The 12,222-nt window shown below is 37.6% G+C and overlaps 3 protein-coding genes across 3 annotated transcripts; 1 reads left to right on the top strand and 2 right to left on the bottom strand.

Moving 5' to 3' along the window:
- Positions 1-4,865: 4,865 nt before the first annotated feature.
- On the bottom strand, positions 4,866-6,899 carry hce2l1 (high choriolytic enzyme 2-like 1; the record flags this gene model as incomplete). Its single annotated transcript, XM_079880291.1, has 9 exons — positions 4,866-4,879; positions 5,158-5,282; positions 5,426-5,507; positions 5,588-5,766; positions 6,113-6,230; positions 6,346-6,489; positions 6,575-6,634; positions 6,716-6,767; positions 6,840-6,899. 9 exons carry the CDS (start codon positions 6,897-6,899, stop codon positions 4,866-4,868), a joined length of 834 nt encoding a protein of 277 aa, XP_079736417.1.
- Positions 6,900-7,552: 653 nt separating this feature from the next.
- Positions 7,553-9,501, bottom strand: hce2l2 (high choriolytic enzyme 2-like 2). The gene is made up of 8 exons (XM_079880454.1): positions 9,378-9,501; positions 9,251-9,302; positions 9,104-9,166; positions 8,694-8,843; positions 8,484-8,601; positions 8,225-8,403; positions 8,053-8,134; positions 7,553-7,967 (listed from the first exon to the last, which is right to left on the bottom strand). Exons 1-8 carry the CDS (start codon positions 9,450-9,452, stop codon positions 7,835-7,837), a joined length of 852 nt encoding a protein of 283 aa, XP_079736580.1. The 5' UTR covers positions 9,453-9,501; the 3' UTR covers positions 7,553-7,834.
- Positions 9,502-9,678: 177 nt separating this feature from the next.
- LOC307164061 (uncharacterized protein) lies at positions 9,679-11,539 on the top strand. Its single transcript, XM_079880455.1, has 6 exons — positions 9,679-9,783; positions 10,023-10,139; positions 10,241-10,329; positions 10,586-10,723; positions 10,896-11,035; positions 11,134-11,539. The coding sequence occupies exons 2-6, from the start codon at positions 10,083-10,085 to the stop codon at positions 11,223-11,225; spliced, it is 516 nt and encodes a 171-aa protein (XP_079736581.1). The 5' UTR covers positions 9,679-9,783; positions 10,023-10,082; the 3' UTR covers positions 11,226-11,539.
- Positions 11,540-12,222: the final 683 nt, after the last annotated feature.

Genomic DNA, 12,222 nt, shown 5'->3' with positions numbered 1-12,222 from the left:
AAATAATCATACCGTGTTTGTTGAACTATATGAACTACAGAGACAGTATTGAGTCATAATATGAGATAGGTGTGTGTCATGTCATGACACTGGTTAGAACAATCTAATCTAGTGTAAGCTGATTAGAACAGAGGAAGGTAGGACTTGTTTTACATAACATGCAGAGTTGCTGCACTTCTTTTCAATGGGGTTTGAAAACAGAATTGAGTGAAATTTTGACACTTTCTGCCATGTCTATCTGAAGACAACACATTTTAAAACGGTGCCATTGTGATATTCTGTCCACTGCATTATTTCTGATGCTAGATCTCTAGCTAGATTTTTAATGACATGTTGATTCTATGGTCCTGTTATCTTTTTCTCACATATCTTTCTCTCTACCTCTCCTTCAACTTCCTGAGAAGTTTACTCGTGCTGGACAGTGAAAAGCAAAAGGTGACTGCAAGAATTCGCAGAAAGTCAAGTCAAGTCAAGTCATCTTCATTTATATAGCGCTTTTAACAATGTAAATTGTCTCAAAGCAGCTTTACAGAGATAAGCGTATAATTTAAGGTAACAGAGATTGTTTCGGCTTTACAGCAGAGTTAAGTTATTTCCATCTAAAGTTAGTTTTAATTGATTTGCTTCCGTCGCAATGATCATTTGTTATTAAATTAGGGGTCGCTAAGACGACACCATTCCCTCTACACAGACTTTAAACGCGAACCTGTGAGAAACGCTGATGGCGTTCACATGCGCATTTAGAATGGGTTCTATAGTTATGTGCGTTTGAATATACGCAGGTTTGGAATTCCCTACAAGCCAAGCCTAAACAAAATACTTGTCTTTCCTTATAAATTTTGATAAGGAATTTTATTTTATTTGTTGCTTTGGGGTAGGACCGCGAGACGAATTTTCCCGACAACGCCTTATCTGTAGAGTGGGAAAGGGATCCTCCATAGGGAGAGACTAGTTGGCACTTCAGCACTGCGTTGTCATCGGTCCAGGCGAAGGTCCTTCGTCAGATCTGGATACGGCCTGGATCCGGCAGGCTGCAGGAAAACCTCGGGATAAACACAGACACTAAAATTAGCGTAGATGCCATTCTTCTCATGATGTAACGAGTACATCTGGATTTTTGGGAAGTGTTCCCGGTTCCGGCTGACCTACTATATGCAGCCTAACATTAAATTATAGAAGTCTATAATGTATTATGTGAAAGCTAGGTCAAAGAGATGTGTCTTTAATCTGGCTTTGAACTGACAGAGTGTGTCTGCTTCCCGGACAATGGTAGGAAGACTGTTCCAGAGTTTTGGTGCTAAATAGGAAAAGGATCTACCACCAGCAGTCGATTTTGATATTCTAGGTATTATCAACTGGCCGGAATTTTGAGATCGTAATAGACGTGACGGACTATAATGCGTTAAGAGCTCGCTCAAGTACTGCGGAGCTAAACCATTCAGTGCTTTGTAAGTAATCAGCAATATTTTAAAATTGATGCGATGTTTAATAGGGAGCCAATGCAGTTTTGACAGAACTGGGCTAATATGGTCATACTTCCTGGTTCTGGTAAGAACTCGAGCTGCTGCGTTTTGAACCAGCTGTAGTTTGTTTATTAAGCGTGCAGGGCAACCACCCAGTAGAGCATTACAATAATCTAGCCTTGAGGTCATGAACGCATGAACCAATTGTTCCGCATTTGTCAATGAGAGCATATGGCGTAATTTAGATATATTTTTAAGATGGAAAAATGCAGTTTTACAGATACTAGACACGTGACTTTCAAATGAAAGATTGGTATCAAAGAGCACACCCAGGTTCCTAACCGACGACGAAGACTTAACAGAGCAGCCATCAAGTGTTAGACAGTATTCTAGATTATTACGTGAGGAAGTTTTTTGTCCAATAATTAGAAACTCTGTTTTTTCAGAATTTAGAAGTAGGAAATTACAAGTCATCCAATTTTTTATATCCGCTATGCATTCCGTTAATTTTGTGAATTGATAAGTTTCGTTAGGTTTTGAAGAAATATAGAGCTGAGTATCATCGGCATAACAGTGAAAGCTAATGCCATGTTTCCTAATGATATCTCCTAAGGGTAGCATGTACAGAGTGAACAGCAGTGGTCCTAGTACTGAGCCTTGTGGTACGCCATACTGAACTTGTGATCGATGAGACATCTCATCATTTACTGCTACAAATTGATAACGGTCAGATAAGTATGATTTAAACCATGCTAGTGCATTTCCCGTAATGCCAACATAATGTTCTAATCTATTTAAAAGAACGTTGTGGTCGATGGTGTCAAATGCAGCACTAAGATCGAGTAACACTAATAGCGAGATACAACCACGATCGGATGATAAGAGCAAATCATTTGTGACTCTAACGAGAGCTGTTTCGGTACTATGGTACGGTCTAAATCCTGACTGGAAATCCTCGCAGATATCATTTCTTTCAAGAAAGGAACACAGTTGTGAGGATACTGCCTTTTCTAATATCTTTGACAGAAAAGGTAGATTCGAGATCGGCCTGTAATTGACTAATTCTGAAGGATCAAGTTGCGTTTTTTTAACAAGCGGTTTAATCATAGCCAGCTTAAAGTTTTTTGGTACGTATCCTAGAGACAAAGACGAATTAATGATACTAAGAAGAGGATCTATGACCTCTGGAAGTATTTCTTTCAGTAGCTTAGTCGGTATAGGGTCTAACATACATGTTGTAGATTTAGATGATTTAATGAGTTTAGTAAATTCTTCCTCTCCTATAGCAACGAATGAATCAAATTTTTCCTCAGGGAGGCTACAATGCACTGCCTGATGTGATACTGTAGTAGACGGTTGCATAGTTATAATTTTGTCCCTGATATTATCAATCTTATAAGTGAAGAAGTTCATAAAGTCATTACTGCTGTGTTGCTTGGAAACTTCGGTGCTTGAAGCTTTATTTTTCGTTAGTTTAGCCACCGTTTCAAATAAATACCTAGGATTATGTTTATTTTCTTCTAATAGGGTTGAAAAATAAGCAGATCTAGCAGCTTTTAAAGCCTCTCTGTAAGTAATTGAGCTCTCTTTCCATGAAATGCGAAATACCTCTAGTTTTGTTTTCTTCCAGTTGCGCTCCATTTTTCTGGCTGCTCTCTTAAGGGCCCGAGTGTGCTCGTTGTACCACGGCGTTGGACTATTTTCTTTAATCTTCTTTAAGCGCAACGGAGCAACTGTGTCTAAAGTGCTGGAAAAGAGAGTGTTAAACGTTTCTGTTGTAATATCTAGTTCTTCTAAGCTATCTGAGATGCTGAGATGATGAAACTGATTAGGAAGATTATTAATAAAGCAATCTTTAGTAGCAGAAGTGATAGGTCTCACATATTTGTAACACGGAGTTGGCTTTGCAGCCTTGACTAAATGAAGTTTACACGAGACTAGGTAATGATCTGAGATGTCATCGCTCTGCTGCAGAATTTCAACGGCATCCACATCTATTCCGTGTGATAATATTAGATCTAGAGTATGATTACGATGATGAGTAGGTCCTGACACGTGTTGTCTAACTCCAATTGAATTTACAATGTCTTTAAATGCCAATCCCAATGCATCTTTTTCATTATCGATGTGTATATTAAAATCACCAACAATTAGTACTTTATCTGCAGTCAATATTAATTCTGATAGAAAGTCCGCAAATTCTTTGATAAAGTCTGTATGGTGCCCTGGTGGCCTGTATACAGTAGCCAGCACAAATCTCAAACGTGATTTATCTTTTACACTATATATTTTTACATTAAGCACCAATGCTTCAAAAGAATTATATTTAAAACTTGATTTCTTAGTGGTTTTGAAACTATTACTATAAATTACAGCAACACCACCCCCTTTGCGTTTCAGACGAGGCTCATGTTTATAACAGTAATCTTGCGGGGTGGACTCATTTAAAGTAATGTAATCGTTTGGTTTTAGCCAGGTTTCTGTCAAACACAGCACATCTAGGTTATTATCTGAAATCATATCGTTAACAACGAGTGCTTTTGAAGTAAGCGATCGAATATTCAGCAACCCAAGCTTTAGCATTTGCTCATCTGTATTATAGCTGTTTTTTATTTGTTGAACATCAATTAAATTTTTAACCTTAGTTGGGTTTAAACGTTTTTTGGATTTCCAAATTCGGGGAACAGACACAGTCTCTATATGATGATAGCTAGGTGAAAGAGGCTCTATGTGATAGGATTTATCTGACCTTGGTGACGTGAGGCCGCTAGCAGACGGTCGGTTTAGCCAGTCTGTCTGCTTCCTGACCTGAGCCCCAGATTGTCAAGGTCAAGGCTGTCCAGGATGGGTTTCAAACGCAAGAGTGCACACTAGAAGCCCAGATGCACTCACTGGATCTTGTGAGTATCATCCAGCCACTGGACCAAGGTAGTTACTGATGTGTGTTTGCATTTATGATGTGCTTTGAATTCTCTTTTCTGTCGAATCTTACATAATGACACACAACTATGACTCGAGACAAAATATAACTGGTTTGTAATGTTTAATGTTCCCCCTATGAGTAAAAATAATAGAATGACACTTATTTTGTATGGATCTATTAATTTATTCAAAAATACATTAAAAATGCAATTAAAACATACAGTATAATGACCTGAATATACATGTTTTATGATGAGAATGTTTTTAATTTCTAAAATAAAATTCATGGTAAAATTTTACTGACTATGTGGCAAGATTAGTTCAGGTTAAAACTCGCCCAAAACTTAATGATATTTATGAATACATTTTCAGATGTTAATTGCCAAATTTCATCATAAAATAAAAAAAGGAAAGGTGATTAAATGTTGACCAGTGAATTATGGTGGGTCCATTCCATACGGCTCTTTCATAAATGATGTTTCACACAAAGCCACCTAGTGGACACAAGAAAGAAACATCTAACATGAACTAACAATGAAAAACACTCCTAAAGTATTTATTGATCTAGTTAATGTTAATTTGAACATTTACTAATAGATTATTAAAATCCAAAGTTGCGTCTGTTGATGAAACTAACATGAACTAACAACACTAACAGCTGTAACCAACATTAACAAAGATTAATAAACACTGTAACAAACGTATTGCTGATTATTAGTTAAGGTCAGTTATTGTAAAGTGTTAAATTTGACAAAAAGTGAAATGACTGTACCACAGTTATACAAGATGTTTATTTTGTGAATGTCTAGATGACTTGGTCCGTCTCGCTGGCCAATGGGAATATAAGGGTCTGGTTTAGGGATGATGGTGGGTCCCCCATCCTCTGAGAAGGAATACCTGTGTGTGCATCAGCAAAATTCTTTGGTTTAAGGGAATGTTTAAGCAACTAGGCTATATGGACTACATTTTTAATGCATTTCAGATTATCCACTAATAATTTAGCAGATGCATGCATGCTGTATAGATTTTCCAATACTCACCTCCCATAGTGCATGACAGAACTGTAGTCATATGCTGTATTGAGGTTGTTTGTCTCATACTTCCTAAAGTTGTGCCTTTGATCTATATGAAAGGAACCGTACATCACTGTCATACTGAACACATCGGCTTCAATAATTACAGCGCTGGTTACAAAAACTTACTCTCTATGATGTTTTCCCACAGGATGGAAACATAGTGGTCACGATCAGAGCGGGACTGCTCGTGTACGAATCCCAGAGCGTGCATTATCTCATGGGACGCCACTCCTGACCACATACAGCCCGGAGTCTGCAAAGACACAGTCTGACTGCCTCCTGTCATTCCCAGATATGACCAGCAGCTATGAGGACGACAATCATAATAGTAAATAGGTAAATAAATGAATGCCGTTCAAAATTTCTCAAAATGTAAGTGTTCAGTGTCACATGATCCTTCAGAAATCATTCGGATATGCTGATTTGATGCTCAAGAAACATTTCTTATTATTTCATATGTATTATTTTTGTGGAATCCGGGATATATTATCATGCTGTCATAAAAAAAATAATTTAAAAAGATTTTATTATGATCATAAAAAAAAATACTAAGCAAGAATACAGATCCAAAAACTAGTATCAGACTGTGTAAGAGGAAATATTAAATGGAACGTTAATAAAAATGACTGTGTATGACTACAATGGACTCACCCAGATCTAGACTGGATATTAATGAAGTTTGCTTGATGTGTGCGAGGCACAAACTTCACACATGTTGCGGAGGAAATGTCCAGCATTCCCGTTTCTATGGTGATTCTGTCCATATCATCTGTTGAGACACAAATCCTATAATTCATTATTTCATATCAAAGACCTTGATTTAACTTTGACCAATAATATTTATCAAGACCTGTTATGGGGTTTAATATAGAAATCTTACTCACCATATAGTGGGGACATGATGTAAGGTACATACACAAAACCATCAACAGATTTAGGCCAGCGGCAAGAATCTCCTAAACATGTGATGGCACTGCGGGATCCTGAACTCGCTATGTCACCCTCCAGTAATGGAAAACCTCTGGACACTGGTGGTGGAGGAAGATAACCACATGTTTCACGCTCAAGGAGTAATTCCCTGTAAATCTATGTTTGTATCTGTCATGCACATACGTTGGTTTGCTCTGAGGATCCTGTCCATGGCATTCATCTCCTCTGGGTCCACGTATTGCTCTGTTGAGAAGGTTAGGAATGGTACATTTACATCAATTCATTGTAACAACCTTGATTGCTCAGCATGATGTACCAGTTTACCTGAATATTCTCTCTTTGACCTCAGCCTTGTCTGATGGACCAACGAGGAGTTCTAATACAAAAAAAAAAAAAAATTATTCGAAGGATATGAATAACATCAACATAACTGTAGAAGTACTCTTACCTGCACAGGTAAAGACCAGGACTCTAACACCAATCCCACAAAAATACCCACACAGAGCATAATGGTGGTCACTTTTGAGTCCGTCCTGGTGTTCTGAATGTAATCGGGTTTTGCATGTTAAGGCCCTTGGAGCAAGAATTTATACTCTCAGGGTAACACCCATCTTTACTCCAGGTTGCAAATGGAGGGTTAGCATGACGTAGCGTGTCATTATTTCATATTCATCCGTTTCCCTGATGAAAGGTTTGGAAAGCATTCATGTTGCTATCAGTTAGTTCTTTCTTGACACTTCAGCATTTTTTTAAGATGGCGATCACTACAATGGCAATTTGAAGTCTTGCTGATTCTTGCGTTATTCACTCTGACCAAGCACAACGTGCAGGTAGTGTTCAAACTCAACATCGTCTTCATTTGTGCTGTATTGACATTATACCAAAATGTGGTGCAAATAAACAACCCCTCACCCTTTTCTATAACATATCATTTTTGCATTACTACAAATAACAGGTTGTTTTAAGTTCAGCTTGTGTAATTCATACCTCCATACGTATTTATTAGCTCTGAGATCATCTGATTCTGTACACTATTTTTAACATTTGATTGTCAACAGTTTGACTGATTTGACTCTCATTTGGAGATTTTTTTTTTTCCATCTAATAATTACTATTTTGCAATGCAATGAAAGCTTGAATGAAATATCAGAGAATATATATATATATATAGCCATGGTTTATTAATGTATTGTGTTTATAGAAGGCATCAAGGTGTCAAAAACAGAGTAAGACAGAATATACTGAAACAGCAGGTTACAGATTACAAAAGAATGTTCCTAATTACTTATTATATTTGATTAGCAAGCAATCTTCACAATCAGCCATTTTACTTTAAACATATAATGTTAAAATGTTACAATAAAAGAAGTAAAAGCATTAATGCATTAATAATGTCAGACTTTAGCCTTGTGATGGATCGTTTGTTGTTGTGAATGGATTTCATTACACATTACAGTTATACAGTTTATTAATCTTCATAATATCCAAGTCGCTGGGCCCAAATCTCTGTCCAATCTTCACATTCCAGTTCCTTTTTGGTACAATAGTTGGTTCACCGTCCTCAGAGAAGGCATACCTGAAATGACCAAGAATAAAATTACATAATTGCAGTTTCTTATATCCCTGAGTTATGATTTCAAATGTACTGTGTGTCAACATACTTTCCAAAGTGCATGACGGAGCCGTAGTCGTAGGGGGTGTCCAAGTTGTTTGTTTTAAACTTTTCAAAATTCCTCAGCCTGTCTATATTTATGAGCAGAAGAATAAGTGAGCGATAAAACTGCATATTGACTCTTAAGTATAAGAATATGAAATATACAAATGCTACTTTACCTTTCCATATATTGGACCACATGATGGTGACATACTTGTCCCGGTCGGCTCGGGATTGCTCATGCACGAAGCCCAGGGCGTGCATGAGCTCATGGACGGTGACCCCTGACCCGGTGCAGTCGGGTGTCTGAAGAGAAATGGTTTGTCTGCCACCACGTGCCCCCAGATATGACCAGCACCTACAGTATTGACCATCAAAAAATGATAAGAATCACTCAGAATAATCATGCATCTCAGGAAATAAATCTGATGTTTATACCCTGTTTTGGGCTGAATGTCCAGGTAATCCCTCTGGTGAGTTCTGGGCACGAAGCGCACACAGGTGTCCTGTGCAATGAGTTCCATGCCTTTCTTAATGTTCTTCACGTCTGCATCGCCTGTGCAGAGGAACAATCAAAACCAAATAATAAGATTTACTTAGTTGGTGACTCCTGTGGCACTGTATATGAAAATTAAAAAGCCTGCTTACTGTACGCATGAGAGAGTGAGTATGCAATGTACACATTTCCATCCACTGATTTGGTCCACAGGCAGCTCCTGGCAAAACAGTTCTTCTGACTCCTACCGGATACGGCTATATCTCCTTCTCTGAGGTTGGTGCCATCCACGGAAAAGACGCCTAGAGCAGAAGAATAAAGATTCTTAATTTGGCATCTATGGAACTTTTCCATTGCACAAAATGTTCTGTATAGTGGGGAAAAAAGTTTCTTTAGATTATTACATTGCTCTTCACACTAAGAAAAAACGATTCTTTTAAGAATCACTGAAAGGTTCTTTGGGGACCTTTTTGGAAGTAGCCATTATTTTTTAAGAAATATTACAGTAAAACATTAGCTAGAACATTCGCATCTTCACAGACTTACACTGCAAAAGCATTACCTTGATAGTCATTTACATCTATGATCTTGTCCATTGCAGTTTGGTCGTTTTCTTCATTATCATCTGACAAAGAGATACATGTAATGTAACTGTTAAAATGTAATTGATTTTCAACGAATAATGATCATTTAATATAATACAAAATACCAGCGTAGTTTCTCCTTTGTCTTCTCGCTCCTAAATTCGAGTGAGAGGAAATCTGCAGAATAAATGTATTAAAATATGTGGTTTTGATTAATATAAACAGCACATACACTGACTCATATTCAGTTACCTGAGCAGGCAGGGATAAACATGGTCCTGCTAAGAAGAAGAAGAAGAGGAGGACGAGAAGCAGTGTGTACTCCATGAGTGCACTGAGGTTTGCTGTCTAGGTTCATGCTGCCTGCTATTTAAGTGCTCTTCGCCAGCTTCCTGTTACATAATGTGTAACCTCGGTGGCCAACCAAATGTTTGTTTTTCTTCTCTACGCTGTTTTTAATTGTCACATGCTCTTACACATACTTAAATACTATTTTCATATAGGTGTTTTTTATTTGTTCCACCATCACATAAAACTTTTTCCGCCCGAACAGGGACTTGAACCCTGGACCCTCAGATTAAAAGTCTGATGCTCTACCGACTGAGCTATCCGGGCTCCATAAACGTTGTCTTTCAGGCGGACATCACAAAACTTCGGTGTAAGTTCTTTGAACTCAGTAAATGTTTATATTCTATTGTTAAAATTTCAATTATAGTTCATGTTTGTATGTGTCCCACGTTGCAATCATTCTGATGATCCGATAATTTATTACTATCGGTCTCGTAAAAATATAATGCCTGTTTTCAGTTTTAATTGAACAGAAGAATATAGGCTAAAATAAAGTTCGGCAATGTAGTATGTTGATCATCCAATCAGATTTCCTCGGAAATTATTTAGAAGGATACGTGAGGTACAAAACGCAATTGGTATGTGTGGGAGAAAACACATTTTGCTGTAATGGAGACCCCATTAATTTCTCAGAACTTCATCTTTCAAGACGATACGGAAATTCAGGTGAGACTCGCAACTGTTAAAGTCTGTGGTTTATAACCTCGGTAATTAGTTACTCACGTGACTCACGTTTTATTTTGTTTTGTTTTGTTTGTCGCTGTCAGGATTTGTTAAAACAACTCAATGATGCCAAAACTGAACTACAGCTTACTAAAGACGAGGTGGAGCAAGTAAACAAAGATGTTAACAAATGGTAATTAATACTATACCATCATTATCTATCTGAAATGAAGACTCAGCATGAGATGTCCTAAACATAGTCATATCAAATGCCATCATTTTACCTTAAGAACAAACCAAATCAATGTTTAATATCTTTCAGAAGCACTTTGCCTATTTAAAAATGAATAATATAATATAATTTATGAAGTAATTAGCTGCATGCATCAGGGTTTTAGGTGCCCTTTCTAGGTGCAGACATGAATCGGCTCAGCTTAATATTACTTTAGCAGAGAGGAGATGGACCGAAGGATAATGATGATGGTCCAGGTGGATGAAGGCCTCTGGAATTCACTGCTTGAACTGGACGCTCTCATGCAGGAGAAGAAAAGTCTCGCCAGTCAGTTAGAAGAAGTCACTTTGACTAGGTATGACCATCCAGTAACTGATCTACCAGCCCTCTGTATTTCTGTTGTTCAGTTTGATCCTTCCAAAAGAATATGTTGTGTTATTGCTTGGCTTAGTTTTCGATCTAATACGAATTTGGTTAAAGACCTTGTCCATAGATGCATTTGATTCTTCAAAGCCATTTTGTTACAGTTCTGTGGAGTCAAAGCAAGCTCTTGTGAGAAGTTTGCAGGAGGAGAAAAGCGGCCTTCTGGAGCAGGAGCGTAATCTGAAGCTCAAACGTGAGCAGCTGACGAAAGCACTGGCGGAAGCTTCTTCAAACATAGAGGAAGGTACAGCTCATGATCTCTAGAGTTCTGGAGTCTGCAGGTACTGAACTGGCAGAATAATGTGTATGTGTTGATCATTTTTAACTGATCTCAATTTCCAGTTTCACAGGGTGAAAATCAAGGTAAACCAGGCTCATCCAGGCAGAGTAAGTCTACTGAAAAGCCAGTGAGAAAAAGACGAGCACGGAAGTGAACACATCAAAAAATGCAACACAACGTTTATTTTTGATATTTAGTCAAATTAAGCCGCAATAAAGATGTAAAACTATAGTGACTTTTTACATCATGTATTTTTGTTATTTCTTACTACTTTTGTTATTTCCAAGAATTCTAAGCACAGTTAAAATGTTCATTGAAGGTCATTGTTGTAATGATTCAAGATTCAAAAGATTGTCCTTTGGCAATGATAAATTCAAATGGGTGTGCTGAATTTTCAAACTTTAGCCTGGAGATGCCTCCAGGGTAACAGTTCAAAGAAAAAAAATAAAATAATGTTAAAGTCAGTATGACACAGAAGTTGTGGTAGTTTTTCTTCCCTATTGTGATGTATATCTGAGTGAAGCGGCTTCTCGAACAAGAGTTTGTTTTTGGGTGGGACTTGATTTTGTCCATCAAGAATTCGTTGGATGGTTGTGGTTTGCTATTGCTGTGATGTCATGTCACATCCTAATTTACTTTGCTCTGACAGTGACCCCCTTTTTTAATAATTTAAACTTTAAATATACACACTCTTCCTTTTGACATCTTTGCGTTGGACTTGATCTCCTCCGCGCTCTCTATCACTGACACTGACATCGGATCCTGCCTTCACTATTAGGTGACAATTGTGATTGGATGATCACTTTATTCTTCAAAATATACTAAGATGTGATTGGCTACCTTTGATTTGGCTATTCTTGCGTGAAAGAAGACTTGCTCTATCGGTCAGGAATAAAGACATGAAATACGGGATGAAACATGATTTTTAATAAAAATTCAGCTCTAAAAAGAGAGTTGAAATACGGGACTGTCCCTGGAAAAACGGGATGTCTGATCACCCTACATGTGGGTGACAGTGACAGGTTGTCCTGCCCTCATACCAGTAAACATATCATCAGAGAAGAGAAGAGATGATGCTGTAAGACAGGGGGGAAGTTATTTTGATGAAAATACTGCAACAGTGCATAAAGAATAAAAAATGTTGATTTCAT

The sequence above is a fragment of the Squalius cephalus genome (assembly GCF_949319135.1).
Source record: "Squalius cephalus genome assembly, chromosome: 9".
NCBI lineage: Eukaryota > Metazoa > Chordata > Actinopteri > Cypriniformes > Leuciscidae > Squalius > Squalius cephalus.
This window is presented reverse-complemented; position numbering and strand designations above follow the sequence as displayed.

What these genes read in the sequence shown, in the direction of transcription:
- hce2l2 (XM_079880454.1), bottom strand. Translation starts at nt 9,452, where the DNA reads ATGGAGTACACACTGCTTCTCGTCCTCCTCTTCTTCTTCTTCTTAGCA. An exon ending in GACATTCAGCCCAAAACAGG is followed by an intron (nt 8,404 to 8,483) that starts GTATAAACATCA and finishes TCAATACTGTAG; the next exon opens with GTGCTGGTCATATCTGGGGG. An exon ending in GTGGTCCAATATATGGAAAG is followed by an intron (nt 8,135 to 8,224) that starts GTAAAGTAGCAT and finishes TCATAAATATAG; the next exon opens with ACAGGCTGAGGAATTTTGAA.
- LOC307164061 (XM_079880455.1), top strand. Translation starts at nt 10,083, where the DNA reads ATGGAGACCCCATTAATTTCTCAGAACTTCATCTTTCAAGACGATACG. An exon ending in AACAAAGATGTTAACAAATG is followed by an intron (nt 10,330 to 10,585) that starts GTAATTAATACT and finishes ATATTACTTTAG; the next exon opens with CAGAGAGGAGATGGACCGAA. An exon ending in TTCTTCAAACATAGAGGAAG is followed by an intron (nt 11,036 to 11,133) that starts GTACAGCTCATG and finishes CTCAATTTCCAG; the next exon opens with TTTCACAGGGTGAAAATCAA.